We start from the raw sequence: 22,814 nt of genomic DNA, 5'->3' as shown, positions 1-22,814 counted from the left end.
CACAGTGCCCTACCAACGCCTTTAAAATCCATTAAAGAATATCTCACCAAGCCCAGGAGAGCATTACAATAATTGCTTCTCTTACCCAGGTGAAAAAGGACATATCTGTCAACTAAAGAAGTGCAGAAGCAATTAGCGCCTCAACACTCTACTGGGAAATTGCTTAAATTAAGGAAATAACAGGGATGCTTTATGGTTATCGTATTTCTAATATTTAGTTACTAGCATGGCTGGAGAGTGCCTCAATCACTCCCATCCACTCTCCCCATCACAACAGGGTCAAGAGCTAGTGTGTACATGACTCGGGGTGTGTTTGGATGTCTGCATGTATGGCACATATGATACTTCAGTCATTTCATTCTTCAGAGACTCGGTGCAGAAATAGGATTGGTAGATGCACTAATGAAATCAACATGAAAGGCTCTATATGTCTTAGATCAGTAACTTCTCAGGCATAAAACAAAACAAAACAAAACACACATTTCTGAATTATGTGCTACCACAGTGGAACTGCCTTATCTTTTCTCTCCCAAAGCTGGGCTACCACGCGGGACGTTCACATTTAACAAGCCTTCTATACAAAGAACAGAGGCATGTGACTGGGCTGGGGAGTGAATCAGACAAGTCGAAACCCTTGTTTGTCAGCAGCAAGATCTAGAGAGAACCTGGAAATCCAATCTGTCATCTTTCTCTCTTCTGGGAAACACCCAGGAATGTTATACAGCCTTTACTGTGAAGTATAAGTATACAAACCTGTTCGGAGTTTTGAGAGAAGCTGAATATAGGGCCTGAGAGTCTACCAATCTTAGTAAAGGTAAAATATATTTCTTTCTCTTCTCCCTACCCCATTCCTAAATATTGACTGTTGAAGAGGGACCAAAGCCACTCAGAATTCCCAGAGAAACTTATACAGGATGCTCTAGTTCCCATTTGTATACAGGTGAAGACAAGTAAAAATGAAAAAGCTAGCATGTAAAAACAAAAGCAGCAATGAACCCAGGAAGATGCTGGAGGAGACCATGAAGGAGGAGGGCCATTCTTCACCTTGCCTGGTGACTGAATTACATCACAGATGATCTGCAAGTTCAAGACCGACATCCATTTGGTTATCTTCACTATGTGCCTATAATCAGCATCGAGCACCTGTCTGAATACTCCCAGTGTGAGAAACTAATCTTCTCAGAAAGCTACCTATGTCTTCTTCAGACAGTTTCAATGAGTGAGTAAACACTACATTTATCAAAGACCTTATAGGGACTAAGCTTAATTTAGTATGCTGTGGCAGACAGATTACAGGGTGGTCCTCTATGATCCCTAACTCCTGATCATTAGCCCTTGTGTTGCTCCTTTTCCTGAATGTGCATGTGACCTACAACTCGTACCTAACCAGTAGAATATGGCAAAGGTGCCAGCATGTATGCTATTACACGTACGTGATTTTGTACGTAAGACTAGTGCCCATCTACCTGGAGGCTTTCGTACCCTTATGAGCTTTGAGGAAGCAGACAGCCATGTTAGGGCTGAAGGTGGCCTTTGGCTGATAGCCAGCAAGAAACTGAAGCCTTGAATGGAATTCAGCCAACACCCTGAGTGAGTTTGGAAGCAGATCCTTCCCCAGTCGAGTCCCATATGAGACTGCAGCCCTGGCTGACACCTCGATTGCAGCTTTATGAGAAGACCAAAGAAGCTGTACCTAGATTATCGACCCACATAAAAAATTTAAAATGTTTATTTATTCTTCAGAGAGAGAGAGAGAGAGAGAGAGGGAAGAAGGGGCAGAGAGAGAGAGGGAGACAGAGAATCCCAAGCAGGCTCCACACTATTAGCACAGAGCTTGATGCAGGGCTCAGTCTCACAAACCATGTAACCTGAGCTGAAACCAAGTGTCAGACACCTAACTGACTGAGCCACCCAGGAGCCCCACTGACCCACAGAAAATTTTAAGCTGCTAAGTCTGTGGTAATACTGTTACCTAGCAATAAAAAACCAATATAGATGCTCTCTATGCATTAACTTTGTTAGTCTTCATTACTCTCCCATTTCATACAATGGGAAAACTGATACATAAGCATGACACTTAAATAACCTGGCAACGTCCACATAGCAGTAGGTGGCAGGGCTGAAACTTAAAAGGACAGGTGAACTCCAGAGCCTGTGTTCCTAACCAGCAATGTATATTGCTTTTCTAAACTTACGCTCTACCTTAAGTTGCTTCCAAATCTGATTTCCTGTAACTTACCCTCATAGAAGAGGTCAAAACTCCAAATGCAGGTGCTAACTAGATGCAATAAATGAATGAAACAGGCTGTGGCAACCTGGGTGGGAGGGTGTGGTGTGGGCATGAAATACACTGAAGAGCAACAGTCATTGCCTCATGGTATTTGCTGGCTGAAGAAATGCGTCTATAGGCTTCCCTGAGCCAACGGGGTGATGCTGGTTGGTGATCTCCAACATAGGAGCTCCAGTTATGCCTCTGAGATCATGAAGAACACATTGACCCCTTTTCTACAGGAATAAAATATTTGAAACCAGTGATCATTTTTGTTTCATATCTTCGATTTTCTCCTACTTATATGAATGGTGACAACCTCACATTTTTGTTATTCTCTTTTGCTGATGGTCTCCTTGACACATGTATAAATACTTAGAAGGTTCTTGACTCTGCAGTGTCAACTGTCAGAGATCCCTCCTTCTCTTCTCCATCTGCAGGGTTGGGTCTGGTGTACCTACCCAGATATAGTTCTGCAGGTAGCTGTAATCCACACAGTGCTTGTCATTACAGTACTTACAACAATTACCCAGGTTATTACATATTCTAGCATAAGAGTCAAGTGATACATAAGCATATGGAGCAAAGCCTGAGTGAGGGTGCCTTCTATTCCTCCTTTCATCTCAAAGGAGACCACTGTCAACATTTATGTCGAAACTTCCATTCTCTTTTCAGACACTAACATTTAACCTAAACTGGAATAATCAACACCATAACTTTCTGTTTTCAACATAACACTATATCTTGGAGATCTTTTCATGATATGGCCTATAGGTCTACTTCATATTTTTAGCAGTTTTGTAATTTTTCTTAGAATGGCTATGCCCTAATTTGTTTGACCATTCTTTAATTGATAGGTATTTTAGGTTGTTTCCAATATTTCACTATAAGCAATGCTTCAGTGAACATCTCTGTACATACTGATTTGCTATTCATTATTTCCAGTCCTGCCCATTTTCAACCACACATCACCTGTCCACTCATCGCTGACTGAAGGGAGTCTCAGTTCCCACTTTTCAACAGTGAGGCATCAGAATTGGGAGAGGTCCCTTACTATCCCCAGAGTCACCCTCCTCCAATGCTAATGATTCTCTATCTCAAAGGCAGTGAGTGATAGTGACAGTGGTTGTTGGGAGGCCACTGACATTTTTTCAAAGCATTTCTTTATAGAATTGGAATAATTCTCAAAAGTTACCACATCTTATAGGTACACAACTTTATGGTTACATATTTGTGCACAAGGATGAGGATTGCTGTAGGATATATTCCCAGAAATGGTGGGAAAAGTGGATATATATTTTTAATTTTTTAAATGTTTATTAATTTTGAAAGAAAGAGCACAAGCAGGGGGCGGGCAGAGAGAGAAGGAGAGACAGAATCCCAAAAGGGCTCTGTACTGTCAATGTGGAGCCTGACAGGGCTTGATCCCATGAACTGTGAGGTCATGATCTGAGCCAAAATGAAGAGTTGGACACTAACTGACTGAGCCACCCAGGCACCCCAGATATATTTTTAAACATTTTGATTGATGCTACCAATGTGTCTTCTAAGAAATTTATATTCCTACCAACAATATATAATTCTATTTTCCTGTATCCTGTTGGAACTGTATATAACTTAAGTATTTGCCATTTCCTTTCTTTTTTTGTTTTTGTAAACTCCTAATATCTTTTCCCTTTGTTTTTTGCTCCTGAGAGCAGAAGAGGGGTTCTTGCCACCAGAATTACTACCACCTTCATGTGGGCTTCTAGAAAGAATAGTTCTTGGATATGCTTTTTTGTAATATGGAAAATTTTATCATGTGAGAACTATAGGAGGTGTTATGGACAAACTAGAAGAATTTTTCCAAGTTCTCCAGGCCAGAACAAGAACATGGGGAAGAAGTCTACTGCTGGTAGAAGCTGGTCTAATGTTACTTTTGGCATGGTGAAATGCTGAGCTACTCAATTCCAATGATGCATCTCCAGCGGCTTCTAGAATGGTCTTAAACCAAAAAAGATTGAATTTAAAATTAATGTACGAGAAAACTTATGCCAAAGGTGGGTGAAGTGATATTAAAACAATTCCTTAGCTTTTAAAAATATATTCTAAGCAGCTTCATAGAGTCAGATATATTACCTCCCCCAGAATTGAAAGAATGTGCAGATGTGATAATGACATGAAGATAAAAATCAAAGATATGCCAAAAAGACTAGGAACGAGTGAGCATCTCAATTCCTACACTGAAGAGCTCTGGAAATCATAGACATCTAGGATTAAGGGATGTCCTAGCAAAATTTTAGAAAGGGTTACTACACCACTGAAAAGTGAGGCATACAAATCAACATATATACATAAAAATAATATAATGTAGGGGCACCTGGGTGGCTCAGTCGGTTGGGTGTCCAACTTCGGCTCAGGTCATGGTCTCACAGTCCATGAGTTCGAGCCCCGCATCGGGCTTTGTGCTGACAGCTCAGAGCCTGGAGCCTGCTTCGGATTCTGTGTCTCACTCTCTCTCTCTGGCCCTCCCCTGCTCATTCTCTGTCTCTCTCTGTCTCAAAAATAAATAAAAACATTAAAAAATTAAAAAAATAATATAATGTAAATACATACTTGAGCCTGTCAGTGGGCTTTGAGAAAGATCTCTCATGATCACCTGTGGACAGAACAGAGTACTGTGAACTCAAAGCCTGTGGTTTTGAAGCTCACTGAACAGGTTACCCAAAGCCTGCATATCAGTATTAATGGGGGAAGGTCAATGTTTCTGGTGGGGTGTTTCAGAGTTCTGTCCGTGGTACTGCTATGCCCTCGAATTTTAACATTGTTAGATGCTTATCAAATTTGTGGTTAATTCACTGCTAAGAAGAGTAGTAAATATATGTGATGAGACAATTTGCATCATGTTGCAAAGATGAGCTGAATCATTTGAGAGCTGAGTATGTACCTGAAAGATGAGGGGCCCTGGATTAAGGTAATTTTATATTCAAATACCCGCTTTGTTGTTGGATAAACTTGGGCAAGTCACTTAAGCCTCTGTGAGCCTTAATTTCTTCCTCTGTAAAATCGAGATAATGAGCTATCTGTTTTGAATAAATAAGACTGGTACATGATAGATGCCCAACAATTGTTAGTACCTTTCCTACGCTCCTCTTCTCAAATCTTACTAGCTGAATGTAATAGAAGTAAATGTACAGACAACTGAATGAAGGGTACAGTGTTGCCCTGCATTACACAGAGTGCTGCTTCTCAAGGGAGAAAGCCTAACTCATAGGGTCAGTTTATGAGAACAATTGCAAGTTCAGTATAAACAAACATCACTATTTCATTTAAAAATACAATCTTAATCTACATTAATCCAGTAGAGTATCCAGATCGGGAAGGGAATGATTTTCTTACACTCTGTTCTCTTCAGCTTGAGAAGGTTCAGTTTGGGCCACAAATGGTAAAGGGCATTGACAAACGTGAGAAAGACTACCAGGGTGTGGCAAACACGTCACAGAAGACAGGGCTGGAGGAACGAACATGCTTTCCCTGGTCAAACAACACCAACTCAAAGGAGAGATGACCAGGTACGTGAACATACTTGAAAACCTGAGGATGTTCGGGAGAATTAGAAGAGCCAATGGGGAGAGGTACGAGGTGGGAAACTTCAGTTCGTTGGCATAAGCAATACTTCCTAACAAGTAGAGATATAAAAAAGTGGGTCTACCTTTTAAGATAGTAAGTTTCCTGTTTCTATAAATATTGGAGCAGAAATTAGTTTCCTATATTGAAAGAGGAAAAGAGAAAAAAAGGTGTGCGTGTGTGTGTGTGTGTGCGCGCACATACAAGTGAGTGTGGTAGGTCTAAGTGTTTATTAGAGAAAGAGCAGTAAGAGTATAATGAGCTGTACTCATCACCGCATCTCATTATTTTGTAATGTTTGATGTATAATGGCGATCAGATCCTAAGGTAAGTGATGCAAGGAGTCTTTCACACAACCCACATGGACTCCACTGAGCTATGAATCCTGCTGGGCAAAACAGTGTGGAGGCAATTTTAATAAAGAAACATTTTCTTGAATCTAAGGGGCTCTAATCTCAAATTAGAGATAAGTCTGGAATCCAGAAAAATAATTGCAGAGCAGCTTGAAACAGGATGAGCTAAACTGCCAAAAAGTTTAATAAAAACACATAATGCTCTGGGTGTTCATCAAAAGAAATGATCGTGGAAGGAAGAAGTTGGAGGAGAGCTCCCCGGGGGAAATGGACTATCAGCTGGCAACAGGGGGTATCAGCATTAGGTGGGTAAGTTCATTTTAGCCTGTTTTGATTTGAGGAGGCAGGGTTTGTAAGAGAGAAGGTTCTGTTTAGTTGGAGATCTACAGGACTGCATGGTAATCCTTGGAAATTGCCCTAGGCAATCCACTCCCCCCAAGCTTTGAAATGACACCTCCTCTCTCTGCCAGCCTATAGCATTCCTTTCCCTTCCTCACTCTCTGTGATGACCTCCCCTCCTCTTTCACTAAGAAGATAGTCATCAGCAGAGGACTCACGCATCCTCTCAGCAGGAAATCGACCATCCTCCTGCCTTTGTGCCCTTGGACTCTGTTGGCCTTGCTTCCTGCTAACACCTCCACTACATGCTGATGGTCTCCCTCTAGCCTCTTCAAAGACTTTGTGTTTGCTTGTATCCCTTCTCCCTCCTGTGTCAATTTCTCCCACTCCACTGGATCAGCCACATCAGCACACAAAGGCGCAGTTTCCTCTCCCAAAGTTTTTGAAAAAGGAGCCCCTGCACTCCCAGGACCGTATGCTCTCTCCAGCTACTGTCCCATGCTTCTACTCCTCTTGATAGCTTCTTTGGAAAGGCTGAAAGAATTGGCTACATTCTCTGCCTTTGTTAACTTAAGTCCTATTCTCACCTCAACCCACTCAGATCGGCCTTTGGCTCATACTGTTTTATGAAAACCAGTCAGAGTCACTAAAAACTTTCTTCTTGAGGAATCTTACGGTCAATTCTCAGCCATCATCTTACTCATCTTTTCATCAATATTTGGCCCAGTTTGTTTCTTCCCCCTCAGTGACATGGGGTTCTTGGCTTGGATTCCAGGACAGCGTATTTGCCTGGTTCTCCTCTTACCGTGTCTGTTTCTCCATGTCTTCTGTGGAAACTCCCTTCACTACTGACCTCTGAAGGCTGGTGTGCTGTAGCCTCAGGCCTTGGACCCCACCTTAACCTATCTGCACCACCTAAATGCCATCACTCATCCCCAGGGATGTAAATACAACTGCTGACTCTAAAATTTCTGTCTCCACCGGCCTCTCCTCTCCTTTGAGTTCTCTACTCCCCCTCCCGCTGATTTAGTTCTTCCTCAGTGGCTCTCTGTCTCAGTAAATGGCACCGCTGTTTATCCAATGAAGAGCAGAAACCTTTGACTCATCCTAGACACATCTTTTCTTCTCACATTCCCCATCTAATTTCTCAGCGGGTTCTTTGAGGTCTTTCTTCAAAACTTGCCCATTTTCCAATACCTACACCTTCATCATCCTGGCCCAAGTCACCGCCATTTCTTGTCTGACACACTGCAATGACAACTGATCTCCCTGCTTTTGCTCTTGTCTTCTTAAAGTCTATTTTCCATATAGAAGCCAGAGAGATTTTCTAAAGAAAATTATATTGTACCTCAACTGTTCAGCCCCTGCCATGGCTTCCTGTCACACTAAGGATAAGTTCCAAACTCCTACCTTGGCTACAAGCTCTACAGAACCTACTTTTGTCTCTCTCTCTCCAACTTCATTTCTTTCTTTATTTTAAAGAAGATTTTATTTTTAAGTAATCTCTACACCCAATGTGGGGCTCGAATCTACAACCCTGAAATCAAGAGTTTCATGGTCTACCATCTAAGCCAGCCAGGCACCCCTGACCTCATTTCTTACAGTTTCTTTAACTAGCCAAACTAGTTTTGACCTCAGGGCCTTTGCACTTGCTATTTTTTTGGTCTACAGTCTACTTCCTCCAAACCATTATGTGGTTTGCTCCTCATTTTAGGCTCCCTCAAATGTTACTGCCTCCAGGAGGACGTCTTTGACTTGCCTTTCAAATGCACAGCCCATATCTTTTTGCCCCCACCACTCTCTACTCCTTATACGAGTTTATTTCACTTTATTGTACTTAGCATTGTGTGACCTTATGTTAGGCAGTTTGTTGAATATATGCCTTTTCCACCAGGAAGCCAACTCCAGGAGGACAGAGGCTTATAGGATATTCCTAGCACCAGCAACAGTAATAGGCACATAGTAGGTGCCCAACAAGTTGTTGAATGATTAAATGTTGAATGACTGTATAGGGGTCCGTTTTGATAAAAACTCAAAATAAAGAAATGAGAGATCACTTTAATTATAATGGATTTAGCCAGCAAATAAAAGCTTAGCTGGAGAAAACCAAAAAAGCAATGCAAGTATGCAAGTATGTAAGGGTAAAAAGCATGTGCCAACGGTTTACATCCTATGCAGAAAATAGGAAAGCACCAGAGGTACAATCAAACTCCTAAAAAAAAAGAGATTTGGCAGATGTTATAAAGTATTTCCCCCCAAAATTATGAAGGAGAAATCTTATAACATCAGTTTAACATCTAATTCAGTAATAGGCTTTGGGAATGTGTAAGAATGTCTAATTTTAAAAGAATTTAAAGTGTGTTTGTGTGTGTGTGTGTGTGTGTGTGTGTGTGTGTGCGCGCGTGTGTGTGTATCTATCTATCTATCTGTCTATCTATCTATCTATCTATGAGAGAGAGGGAGCACATTGCTTGGAGTCAGTCTTTAAGCATTTAATCTGATAATGGGGGATATATATGTACTGATTTTAGAAACCTCTTTGCGAGGTTATATGCTCTGCTACAGATAAAAGTGATTGCTTCCATTTATTCAGGTTGTTCCAAAGTCTTAAAAGGGAAACATGAAGTTATAGAGTAATGGAGTCGCCAGTTTAAGAACAATTCTATTAAAGACTTCTTGGCCAATTTTGATTTTTTCCTTTGAATTGAAAGCCCTGAAAACCACAAGTGTATAGAAGAAATTATAGCACAGCTTGAAGGCACTGCCAGTTTTCTTCCTCAGTTTCTCCTGGCCCTTTGTTACTTAGAGAAATAATGGTATGATCCCCATGACTTCAGCCTTTACTCGCTGACCTCCATCTAATGAAGGGTGCCAGTCAGTCACGACTGAGATGGACACCTTACGTTTTCTGGATACTCTGAGCAGAGACTCAGTTGGCCTGCAGAAGTCAAAGTCTTTATAACTCATACTCATTATGGGCTTTCTCCATCACCTTCTCTTTTTTAAAAAAATATTTATTTATTTTGAGAGAGAGAGAGAGAGGCAGAGAGAGGGAGAGAAAGAATCCCAAGCAAGCTTTGATGTAGCACAGAGCCCAACACGGGGCTCAAAACTTACAAACTGTGAGATCATGACCTGAGCCGAAATTGAGAGTCAGATGCTTAACCAACTGAGCCACCCAGGTGTCCCGTCCACCACCTTCTCCTTTTACACACTGCTCAGGACACTGGTTGAACTTGATTTTTATTTAGGCTTTACCCAAGTTCCACTATTTTCCAGACCCTGTGATGCTGGGCAAGTCTTTTTAGCCTTCTAAACTTAAGTTTGCTCGTCTGTTAGAGAGGAATAAATAAAACTTACTTCCTGAAGTAAACTGGGAGGAAGAAAAAACCCAATATTTATCAACATGGTTAGTCTAATACTTGAGGCATAGCATGAAGTGAACGGCAACTAGTATTCTTATAATTATCTATAGTTTCCCTCACTTTATCTTTCTAGATTAGGTTACTCTTATGATCATTTCATTCCTGTCTTTCCCTACACTTTGGATTAATACTGTTCAACCTCATCTTTCTCTTTCAGTATTTCTTCTCACTTTATATAGCAAAAGCCCCAAATGCCTTCCACTCCCATTCAGATGACCTGTTTCTGCACATTGAATCTCCGACTACTTATCAATCTACCAACAAAGTACACAGCACTGGGGTTCTTGGAGTCATTTCTTCTGAGGAGACTCTTCATTCCAAGCTGGTGCTTCTCCAAGTATGGTATATGTAAACATTAATGGGTGTATTTGAGAGGACACAGATGCCTTTAAAACCATTTCAGAACTAGACATTTAAAAAATTTATGTTAGAAAAATACCATTAGTATTTCAAGGCACAGATAACCAAGGTTTGGATAAGGCTAAGAAAAAAAATCCATTTAAATTTACTGAAAAGCACATGAATTACAGTACAGGTGGAACACAGATATATAATAAACATCATGAGGGGAACATGGGAGCGGCAGAAATTTGGGAAGCTATTCTAAGCCAGGTAAGCCTGAACCATAAGAAAGGAGTATTGATGGGCCCAACTGCCCTATTCTACAGTAAATTGCGCAAGACGGTTCTTGGCTTTTCCTAGCACCAATCAATCAATACAACTTTCACCCAGCCTAAGTCTCTAAAGTCATTTAATTTAAAAACCCTGATTGAAGGCCTCCCTAAGTTGGAAACTGGGAGAATTAATTTTTCTTCGCTGCAAAAGGGGTAGAGGGAAAAGACTTGCCCCTTGCAGTTCCCGCACACATGTCCTTGAGCCTCTTTGTAAAATGTTCTTCAGACCCTGGGAGGCTGTGCTGGCCATCACGGTCACGCGGTCACTCCGTGAGCTTACTGTGTGTACCCAGGGCGTGACATTCACTAAATGCCACCACTCCTATAGCACAGGGGGACTCGGGAAGTATCGAGGCACAGTACTAACTCGCGACAAATGATTTCCCCCTAAATTGCACGCTGGGAGAATTATTATTTAAAAATTGTTTGCTGCATATGTACCACTTCATTATATTTCATCCATGTTTACTAAGGTGTGAGAGGAGTTCAAACGTAATAGACTGCCATTTTTTGAATTGCTAATGAAGGCGGCAGCATTGAGAACACAAATCAGGCTGGCTGGCTTTGCCCAGTGTTATTTGAGAAGTCAGTATGTACAACCAGCCACATGGCCAAGTGGATCGGTTCTCTGGGGGAAATATTTAATGTGTACCTGCCATATTAAGTAATAAGTTCTGCCTTGCACCACTCTATTTATAGACTCTGGCTATTTTCACGTCAGTTTTAGCCTTTTTGCTACAGCAGAACACTTGAACGAATCATTCTCATCTTGCCACTTGTATTGTTAAATTCTGCTCAAACTTTCAGTGTTCCAGAACTGCACAGATATTGTCTGCTCAGACAGAAACACATAAGGCTGGAGGGAGACCTCTGGCCTTTAAAATTCTCTAGCTTCTAGCTGACCTATATTCCATTCATTAGTCTTGGGCAGCAGACGATTTCCTTAGAAATGCCATATTTGGAGCAGCCTCAGGGCTCGCCTGAACAGCATATTCAAGGAGTCAGGAAATATATGGTAAACAGAGATTGTTACACTCGTTTTGTAAAGGAAGCGTATTAGTCACGAGGGAACAGACCGCACAGAGAAAACGTGCCTGCTGATCTCTGCCTGCTCATTCATTCCACAAGTATTGACTGGATACCTACCACTTGCCTAGCGTTGTTAGCTCGATGCAGTGGACACACACTGGTGAACAAGACATATACAGCAACTGCCCTCCAGTCGCTTACGTTTCAGTGAGGGATTGAGAAAGCAGAAAAAACAATAAATGGAGCAGTTAATTTCAGAGAATGGTAGATACAGTACCATGGACAAAACAAAGGTGGGGGTCTGGACAGGATCTCAGACACATGTGCAGCTCCCAAGACTCTTGACTTTACCACCTTAGCCATTTACCTCTAAAGACGTGATATAGTTCTGCTAATTTCTTAAAAATGCAACAATTAGAATGCTAGTAAACCCTGTTGTTTTGTGTTCTTACTGTGGACTCTGAGGGGCTCTGGTAGGGCACACCCCAGACCTAAGTCCCCTTGTCCTTACCTTGGCCCCGCTGGATGTTTTGAGGACACAGGGACAGCCTGACTGAGTAGCAAAGGTGCTTGTCTTGGTATTTTCCCGCATGGGTCACTAGCTCACTAACGCCAGAGTTTGACTCAGTATCTTTGGGCAGCATTAGTGCACCAGGCTACCATTCCTTTCTTTTTCTTCTTCTTCTTCTTTTTTTTTTGACTTTTTATCTTTGAAATAATTTGAAAATTATAGAAGAGTTGCAGGACCACTATGAAATACTCCTTCACACACACACACACACACACACACACACACACACACGCACACACACACTCACAGATCAATTTTTCTTTTCTGAATCATATGAGAATACACTGGAAATGTAACGGTCCTTTACCTCTCCCCTCCCAGCTTTATTGAGATGTAATTGACAAGTTAAGTGAACAATGTGATGATTTGATATATGGATACGTTGTGCAGCGCCTTTTTTTGTGTGATGCCTCATACGTGCTTGATTCAGCTGACTTTAGTTTACCACCTGTGAGACTTGCCCACTTTTTTGGAGGAACTCAAGGGTGGAACCAAAAGGAAGAAAGGAGAACCAGCCCCAACCAGAGTAAATGCCCTTCATACACCTGAGCAATGTCATAGCTGTAAAATCCTGTGTAAATGTCACACTATATATGCTGTCATAATGAAGATTTTGACCAATGAAGTGTCAAATTGTGTGCTAACAAAGGCAGGGAAATGCTGAACAGAGAGGGCAGAACCTTTAAAATTCTTGTCCTTTCCTTCTTAATTCAAGGTTGACAGCTTCTCCGTGGTGCCAATGTCCCTGTATGATTTACCAGACTGATTTTCCAGTAGGTGTTGACCCTTCCTGGATGTATTCTAAACAGCTTGGGTGTATACGTCTGAGGCTAAAGGACATTTCAGACTCAGCTCCGTGTTTTTACTCCCCCAGCAAACACCCAAACGTGAGAAGCAAGAATGACTGATATAGACTTCATTCCATTATGGCCAAGTTGATAAGTGTCTTTTTTATATTCTAGGAGCAAAAACAGAAATCTTACACAAACTTTTGTAGCTCATTCTGGCTACAGAGTTAAGATCATTTTCCCGGGGCACCAAGTTTGCAAATACAATGGATGTGAAACGCTTGACAGCTTCTTGTATTTGTGAATTGCCCAGGAATCTTTGTGAAGACTAGCATAATAAAAGAAAGCTATCCTACTTGGAAAGAGGAAGCATGTCGAATAAATAACACACTAACTCTAAGCCTTGAGGTCTATAGCAGTATCCTATCTTTTTCCGTCATTCATGTTGGACATACGTAATTAAATGCCTCATCTCTAAGTGGGTAAAACCATAAATTATTGTACAATGTGTTAAACTAAGAATCAGTACAGATTTCCTTTAGTAATTTGGACACAACCTTCAAGTGGTAAACTTTACCAGTAATCTGTCAGACTGAGGGGAACAGATCAACAGATTGTTTTTAATAAACAGATGTGTGAGAGAACCTGTTACTTCAAAATATCTTTGTACTTGGAAATCATCTTCTCTTTGATAAAAAAATGGGCAGAAATGAGTCTGAAGATATGCCTCCTTAATATTTCTTAATAGACTTAACAGATCTTTCATCTAAATTTAAACTTCAGGGTCGTAGACACTCATGTCATTTTTTTACTGTCATCATTATTAAAATTTTAAAAAGCCTCATGAAAGGCCAAAAAATCTTTTTTGTTCCTACACATTTAGTGTCGTAAGAGAGATGGCTAAAATGACAAGTTTCCAAATAACATGAATAATGCATTTCCCCTTTATCCGAAGCAAGTGTACATTGCTCCTAAAGGATGTTTAATCCGTTCCCTCTTTTTTTGTTGTTGTTTTTTAGAAGAGAAACGGAGGACAAGGAAAGGAATGAAAGGATTTACAGCTAGAACTGTCACTTCATAAAAGATACATATTTGACTTGTGAAGTATAAAATAATTGCTGTAGTAAGATTGAGTTTAGACGGGGTGGTGGATCTTAATATGAATAAAAAGCAAATTATATTTCTGTTAACATTCAAGGCTATTTCTTTGGGACAGAATTATTACACATTACTCTTTATTATGCCATGAAAATAGTGGAGCCCATGTTAAGAAATCTCATCTATGTATACGTATATAAATATTTACTCCAGGAAGCCCCAGGTCTACATTTGTAGAATAAGTTTCAAAGAATGGAGCTTTCATAAAAGTTGGATAGAGAAGTTTAAGATGGCTTTCCCTACCTTACACTTTTCCTCCACTACCTCTCACCCCTTCTATCAGAGAAAGTGCTCACGTGAGTGATCATCACCATCACTGGATGGTTGAGAGTGAAGTCTGGGGGTAGATGTGAGGAAAGCCATAGCTCCTTGAAGGTTCCAGTTTCCTTGTGTTTGCTTATAGTGCCCGGGGCAGCAAAATGGCCCTAGGGCTAAGGCTATGTCTGCCCTAAGAGTTACCTTTGCGCTGAGAAGATCCAGGGTCTGCTGGATTAGCCACGCTCTTGTTTAGGCCTCATTTCAGTTCCTTGCTGCATTTTTCTCTAGACACATCTTTCCTTGCTACCAAGGTGGTAAAACACCTTTGAGGAAAGTAAGATTGGCAGGGGAGCACAGGAGGAAGGAACGAAGGCTGTAAACCTGCATTTTGCTTTTATGCTCCGTGTGGTTCAATGGAGTTCATCCAGAGAACATTTCAGGATTTTTCAGCTAAAGCTCCAGCAATGAATAAAGGCCATGCATTTCCCCCTGCCTCTTCCTCTGTGTATCTCTTTCTCATGGGGTAGGGGTAATGGGGTAAAGGTGGTAAACATAGTAGGTGACTGGTTAAGACTTCTGGATGCTGGGTTAGATCTCTCCTTAAGTGACCTCTTGGCCTAAGATCAAGGGAGGATGCCCCCCACAACCCCCCCCCCCCAGAACAAGAATAGGTTCTTGTAAGTAGTAAGACAGAAAAGTCAAGTAAGTACAGGTTCAGAATTCCAAGTATTAGAAGTCAGTCAGCAAACAGTTTCTAAGAAGTTCCTTAATTTTCTCCTTGCGATAATAGTAAGTAATAATCAGCTATTAACCACTTTGGTTTCTTAGCCCTCTGGGTGGTGACGACTTTCTTCTTGGGCTATTCTAAGTAAGAAAATTTTCAGGATCCCCAACCCTTCTGGCTGCTACCTCATTAAAGAACAACAAAAAGGTGTCTGTCCATGTTGAAACCCCAAGAAAATAACCCATGAAGCCTACAAAATAGGTTCGTGATTCTAATTAAATTGATTCTAATTACATTGATATAAGGAGGGCTAAAGGAAAAAGTTCTGTAATGAAGAATCACTATACGTCATGAGCTAAGGATTATGATGAACGACTTCTTTGTACCTAGCGCGTAACTTAAAAAACTACTTAATGACTTTAGGGAAAAGTTTGACCCTCAAACATGTTATAATTTAGTAACACTAGAGAACCCATGAAAAGAAAACATAATTATAGTCAGTGCTTTTGTTCAATATCACATAAAGGGGAAAGGACACTAGGAAGTCCCTTCACTCTTCCCAAGAGAAGAGTATTGCATACTAGCTAATGTAGACAAGCCAAGAAGGAATTGATGGATAACTGGCATTCTTGAACTTCAAACTTTGGGTACTTCCTTACTGCTGACAAGGAGAAAGCAGAGAACACAGCCCATCGCTGACTACAGTAGTTTTTCTAAATGTGATCAGCACTAAGAATGATGGGCTTATGGGATGGAATAGAAGAAATCTCCGCACTGGGTGATGCCATCTAATTATAGAAGTCAAATTACTTTAGAATCTTCAAAACACCCAGACAAGGATGTATATAGCATGTTCACAAGATGGCTCTTTACAAGCCATGTACTTTCATAATGAATCTAAGCCTTCACAGCAAGAATAAAAATAACCACATGCCATTCTTATAAAAGTAAATAATAATCATGAACAGGGTTGCTCAGAAACTGGACTCATATTGCTCTCATTCAAATGGAAAAAATTCCCCTATTCACTGACAGATTTGCCAAACCATTCAACTGAAATCCTGGAAAACACTGCTTTCTTTCTCCTGAATTGTTAAACTACTATGCTATGCTCTAAAATCCCATAGCTAAGATTTAGCTGTGCTCAATTCACTTGTCCAAAATATATAAAGGCATTATTTTTATAAATGTCTAAGTGTGTTAATGATTTTAACCCTTCTTTTAAGTATAGTTACTTCCATAAGAGGTTTTTCACAAATCAACTAGCTTTATAAATTTTGAGTAATATTTTGAATTTTTTTTCCTCTTTTACAACTTTTGTGTCATTCTCAAATTCAAAGCTTCAAAAACATTGAAGTGTTGGGGTAAGGCTTTTAAGATATTTGTCCAAAATGGTTTTTTTTGAAAAAAACAGGTATCACTTATTGTGTCATAGGAATCCTAATCGCAGCTTCCTAACGAGACAAAGCCCCAGAATTTTACAAGAGTTGCCCAGTGGAAGTAAATCCAGGTTCAAAGAGATAAGAAGAAAGGAGTAATTTGTTATTCAGAATATATATATGTTCGGCCACAGCAATTTTGCACCCTTTGCTCTGCCTTGTACGTCTCAATAAAGAAATAGATGCTGCCGTGAAAGTCACCCCCTGAAAACAGAGAAGAGAGTAAGTAAATGAGTGAGAGCTGACATAACTCCAAGTCATTTTACCAAGGAGTTGCACATCGGATGATTTCTCACAAGTTGGCAAGCTTTTCCAAAGTCTAGTTTTTATGAATATCCTTCGAACAAGTTGGGTGGAATGCAGTCTATACCCTATGAAATATCATTGATTTTTATTACCAAGTTGGAACTGTTTAGGATCACCAAATAACAGGGTTCAAAAGTAAAACAGCTGAAAAATCCAACAGTCTGGTCTAACCTGGGATGCTCTGTCTCCTCACAGCCAACGCTCCATCAGGCGGCTTTGTCTGGCTGGCGGATTTAGTGTAGGGGCTCTCATCTGCAAAGGTACAATGAAGCGTTTGGTTAATTTCCATCCAGTTTCTAATGCAGTGAAGATTTTTTAATGGACTGCAATCCTTCTGCCAGAGAGAGGTGATATGGTATGGTATGGTAGAAAGAGTCAGGAGATCGGAGTGTTAACCTTGGCTTAGCTGTGGGGCAAGTCATTTAAAATGCACTGAGCATTGGTTTTCTCCCCTATAAAAGAGGGAGAGAGATACTTTCTCATCTACCTCTTAGGACTGTCAGGATCAAGCTGTCGTGTACGTGAAGGCATAACATGGTAAGAACTATGCAATACAGCATACAAATTATTTGCCTGTCACCTACATGCATTGATAAATAAGTATCAGTGAATATCAATAAGAGGAAGACAAAGAAAGAATAAAATGGCTCAGTGGGCACTAAGAATAATCAGGTAGAAGAACAAAGGAAATGAAACGAAATGTTATATTTCAGATGACAGGGCATTATAAGCAGATGACAGAGCATTAGTATTGCAGGAAAATAAAGACACACTAAATTAGTGGGTTCCTCTTGGAAGTGCAAAATGGCATCCAGATATATGGAGGGACATGGACATTTAGAGTAAGACCAGAGAAGCTATGCTGAGAACAGGAAAGGAATGATGGTTTGGCAAAAGAGGACGTATATTGCAATGGGCTGATCTGCCCTCTTTTAGAAAGATATAAAAATAACCTGCAGAACCATAAAGAGAACAACTGAAAAGACAGAAGGACCAAAGCTCAGCATATCTGTGACAGGCAAGAAGCTAGATGAGCAAAACACTAGGTGACAAGATCATAGAGGTGATGGATCTATGAAATTCTAAGTAAAGTGGTTTTATTTAAATATAGAAAAGGATTTAATCTGGCTTGGAATACAGGAGTAATGAACTAGGATGGCAAATGTTAGGGTTAAAAAAGAAAGGAAGAATTCTTCCTAATTTGCACGGGGCATTTGTATAAAGTAAGAGATGTCTGAGTGACAGTCTTAAACATTTTCAAGAATAAGATATGTATGGCCATAGTGGACATAATGTAAATTAATTATCTAGCATATCGAGTCAAGCTAGATGACCCAAACAGTACTTCTGGCCATACTGTAAAGTAAGTTTGTTGTGGGTGTTGTTGTAATAGGAAATCACTAGATGATTAAAAAGAACTGTATTGTACAATGCAAACTATTAAATATAACAAGGAGTTAATTCGGCAAGTAGGCTTTATCATCTGAAAACATTAATTCTCCCAACTAAGTGGTTTGTGTTTCAAAATTGGGGAACTCAGTTCCTTTCTAGGATGTACTTCTGGTTGAAATGATTCATGATTTCTTCATAAAACTAACAAGGCCTTTAGAAGCAATGACAAAAAGCAAAGATTAACACTGTTGTAAGCTGCAATTAACTTAAAAAATGGAAATCACGCTGTTTCATGTTTATATTCCATTTGTCACACAATTCTTTATGTTCTTTCAACCACAGATATAATGTACCAACTTTCAGATACCAACATAATCAACAGCATCATTTTTGCTTATAATATAGTATCCTGGATCTTTGACTCTTCTCGATGCGGATGCAATTTTGAGTATAATCAGAAACCACAAGACAAAATGTAAACATTGCACTACAAAAGTCTCTTATTTGCCCCATCATTTCCACTTGAGTATTTGAGTTTTCCTCACAGTATTGATTTAATAACCAGGCAATGTGTTTTATACAGCACCTATTAAAACAAACTTACTATATATGAAAATTTGGATTCTTTATAAAACCAACTAAAAATATATTTCCCTTTATAATCCAAATCTTTGAAACTGTATATGTATGAGTACAGAGCGCTGAATCAAGGAGATATGGATCATAACAACTAGTTTTAGGAATAGCATCTTGGAAGCCTAAAAGCTTTCTTCCGTTTTCAGTTTGTCAAGAGTCCAGCCAATTAAAGTCTTGGGTTGAATCCAGTGTTGGATTTTCTTAAAGGGCAATAAGAGATTTACCCAGGAGACTCTGGGGTTTTTTGCACTCAATGTTCTATTTTAAGGAGCTATTTCTTTAGAAATTTACCACTTTGCACTACAAAAGTAGACAACTTTGGTGAAATTGTTTTCTCATTTATATTTGAAAACAGTTTCCTTGATTTAGAGCTGACATAGTCTAGCTATGCACATCCTAAAAGGTTGAAACCACATTATAGATGGCCACCTGGCCAGCCTCTACATATCCATTCCCCAGTCTCCCGCTCCTTCTCCCAGTATTAAGAGTGTCCTTACTGAGCATAAACAAAAGTAAACAATCATCTAGAAGCCAAAGTTGTATTGGTCAAAGTTCCAGACTGAAGTAAACTTGACATTATCTAAGAATAGCTTGCCAAAGTCAATCAAGGTGAAAGCAATAATTCCTAATGGAAAGCAAGTCAGAATCCTGGCAACGTTTATCATGAGAAGTAAGCTGAGCACAGCAACACAGCAGTGTGGCACCATCTCACATTTGCTTTTAAGAATACATTCTAAGATATTCTAAGAACATCTGTTTATTTTAAACCTCTAGGAGGCATCACGGGCCTTTTATGAAAAGCTGCCCATTACAGAACGGACATCAACTCTTGATGTGATCTACTCAAAGTCAACTCTTGATTCAAATTTTGTTTGAAAGTAGAAGTGGAGGAAAGACACTGAATAAATCAGTGGCTGATGGCTCTAGAGCAGGTTACTAAAGGACAAGAAGGTCGGGGGCACCTTTTTAATCCTTAAGCGGAAAGTCATGGAGAGCTATGGAGTCTTCTATTGTGGTTTTCTCATGTGTTCCTTAATGGAGACTGGTTGACATAGCATCAGAATTTCATGTTACAAGGGATAATGTAGGCTAGTCTTTTCATTTTACAGTCAGGACTTAAAGTCCAGAGAGGTAAATTTATAGAAGAACACACATCTAGAGTGAGTCTGGACTGAATTTCGTTTATTTTTATTCTCATGCTCTTTCCTCCTTATGCTACTTCCTCTTGCATGAACAATGAGCTTTGATAGGTTCTTCTTTGCATGTTTCTGTATCATACAGGTAAGCAAATGAACACAACACTCCAGCCGCCAGCTTGCAAAACGTAAGTTGAATTCCTATGGAGAAGGCTATGAAAATGAGCAATCAGAGCTAATTTCTTTTGTGTGTATAGCAATCTCATTTCCCCCTCCTCCATATATTTGTTGGCCTAAAATGAAGTGTATTTAAGTTGTACCATAGTATCAATGCATCCTTTTAAGTTCACTTTTTGGAAGATAAAAATTTAAAATACATGCCAGTACAATTCACTGTTCCTCAGTTAAGGTCTTAAAAGGTTCCCTGAATATAAGACCCACGTTAATACTTCTTTATTTTATCAGGGAGACACTAAACAGACTTCCAAGTTCCATTCAATTACACAGGTGAGTTAAAAAAATAGGTCAAATAATAAGGAAAAGAATCAATCAGTAGATATTATCTCCAGAACAGTGCCTGACACATAACATGTATTCATTAGACATTTGCTGATAGATGATTGAATTATATTCAACTTTTCAACCTAGGGCATTTATTATAGATTTATTATAAATTAATTATAAATAAGCAACCTGAAGAAAGTCAAACGTTTGTTATGGACCATCCTTCTTCCTATCTCTGATTTTCTTTTTCTAGGTTTATAGCCAAGTCCTTTTAATGTCACATCATCCTCCAATAGCTGTTAAGGACTGACTTAATATGTATTTAAAAAATTTGTGACTCTTTATAAAAACTAATATTGAAATATATTTCCTTGGGGCACCTGGGTGGCTCAGTCGGTTAAGTGTCCGACTTCAGCTCAGGTCATGGTCTCGTGGGTTCGTGGGTTTGAGCCCTGTGTCGGGCTCTGTGCTGACAGCTCGGAGCCTGGAGCCTGCTTTGGATTCTGTGTCCCCCTCTCTCTCTGTCCCTCCCCAGCTCGTGCTCTGTCTCTCTCTGTCTCTCAAAAATGAATACATGTTAAAAGAATATTTTTAAAATAAAAAATATATTTCCTTTAATTTTAATTCAGACTACAGAAAGATTTATCAAACGTCCTTTAGGATAATGCCTCTAAGCAAAAGAATTCTGATTTTCACACAGGACTTCCAGCCTTGACTTTGATGATAGATCACATAAAAAGGGATCCTTACTGAAAGTCACCATAGGGGCAAAGCAGACATTCAACTGGTGAGCTACTGTTCACTGAAGTGAATGCTGTAAGTAATTATTAAGGGCACCATAGGGTGTCAGAACTGTCAACCTTCTCTAATGACATCTTAGCAGCTAAATAATCACTGTCACACATGATGACCGCCCACTGTCATAGGGGCTATGTATTGGTTATAACAAGGAAGAGCATAGGTCCCCTTTAGAGTGACATCCCATGAAGCGAGGGAAAATGCCCTCCATTAAATGGAGAATCGACACTGTGACAGAGGCACAGAAAGGGCTTAGTCAAGCATATACTTACAACAGAAGTGGAACAATGGGAAGACCATCTGTCCCTCTCATTCCCCCAAGTTTGGTCAGTCTCCCCATGTGCCAAACACAGGAGTGGCAAACACAAATCATTTGTTTTGATTACATATTCTGAGTGAAGCTGGTTTTTGTAAACTTGGAAAGCAAACACAGGCGCCTTCGTTCTGCATCACAACCAAAGCCCATGCTGGGGCTGAGAAAACCACATCTTGAGGAATGGACTCAGGTCCCCTCATGTTCTCACAACCTTGAATGGTTGCTTGGTATCAAATAGCATCCATGTGTAATCAGGCTGCTTCTTGTCTCTCCATCTCCTGCCTGCCCTAGTCCCAGTGTCTGGGATTCCCAGCGGGACAGGATATGACTATGGTTTCAAGAATCTCGAGCCGTTTTCATGGCTTTGTTGAAGAAAAAAAATTAATTTCCTTTGGCTGAGACTAATCAGCCTATGCTAAACAATGCCTAGCAACTAATTATGCACAATTGAGGCGCCAGCTAAGCCAGCAGATCTCTTAACTTCTTGATTGGGGGGGGGGAAGGCATTTTGTGCAATTAAACATTAGGACCACTTCCTAGCAGCGGGGAGATAGGCAGCTCATGCCACAATGTTCATGCACGTCATTACCAACTCCGAAGAAAACTGTTTTTCATGAATGGAACAAAATGAAATCCATTGTGAAGGGAATGATCTGCCTCTTGAATTCAATTACATCCCAGAAATTTTAGTGCCTACTGTGTGCAAACTAAGAATCAAAGTGGATAAAAGATAATAAAACTTTAAGTGGAATGGTGATTGAGCAATCCTTATTGCTTCATGGGTTTGAGACTGGAACATGTGCTTCATTGGCTGATGGGAGAAATGAGCATGGGCTTAGGTGCTGGTGGGGAGGGGCATGGGAAGAGAAAGGGAGGGCCACTGAAATGAACTCATCCAGAGCTCCGCAAGCAGAAAAATCAAGAAATGGGCCACTTTGGTTTTCAGCTAACATGGAAGTTTTGTGTGACGTGGGACCATAATCTTTTCATTTCATCCCAGCCCAGCATGAATGTGCTGTAAGCCGGCCGTTTCTCTTTTTTAGATACTAGACCTCCAGTTTCATTTGCTGCCTTGGCGGTTTGGGGCACATTC

General features: G+C 40.1%; 1 protein-coding gene across 14 annotated transcripts in view; it reads right to left on the bottom strand.

Annotated features, from left to right (window-relative positions):
• The window catches only part of GRIP1 (glutamate receptor interacting protein 1), a 684,764-nt gene that overhangs the window by 171,225 nt on the left and 490,725 nt on the right, over positions 1–22,814 (bottom strand). For 13 of the 14 annotated variants that reach the window (XM_086712887.1, XM_086712895.1, XM_086712890.1 and 10 more), the window contains exon 2: positions 17,111–17,191. The exons of the other annotated variant lie outside the window; for it this stretch is intronic. In XM_086712887.1, coding sequence (XP_086569013.1) covers positions 17,111–17,191 — 81 coding nt within the window. The remainder of the gene's footprint in view (positions 1–17,110; positions 17,192–22,814) is intronic. 14 annotated transcript variants of the gene reach the window in all.

The sequence above is a fragment of the Puma concolor genome, chromosome B4 (assembly GCF_028749965.1).
Source record: "Puma concolor isolate L17-30 chromosome B4, mPumCon1.1.hap2, whole genome shotgun sequence".
Classification (NCBI taxonomy): Eukaryota; Metazoa; Chordata; class Mammalia; order Carnivora; family Felidae; genus Puma; species Puma concolor.
This window is presented reverse-complemented; position numbering and strand designations above follow the sequence as displayed.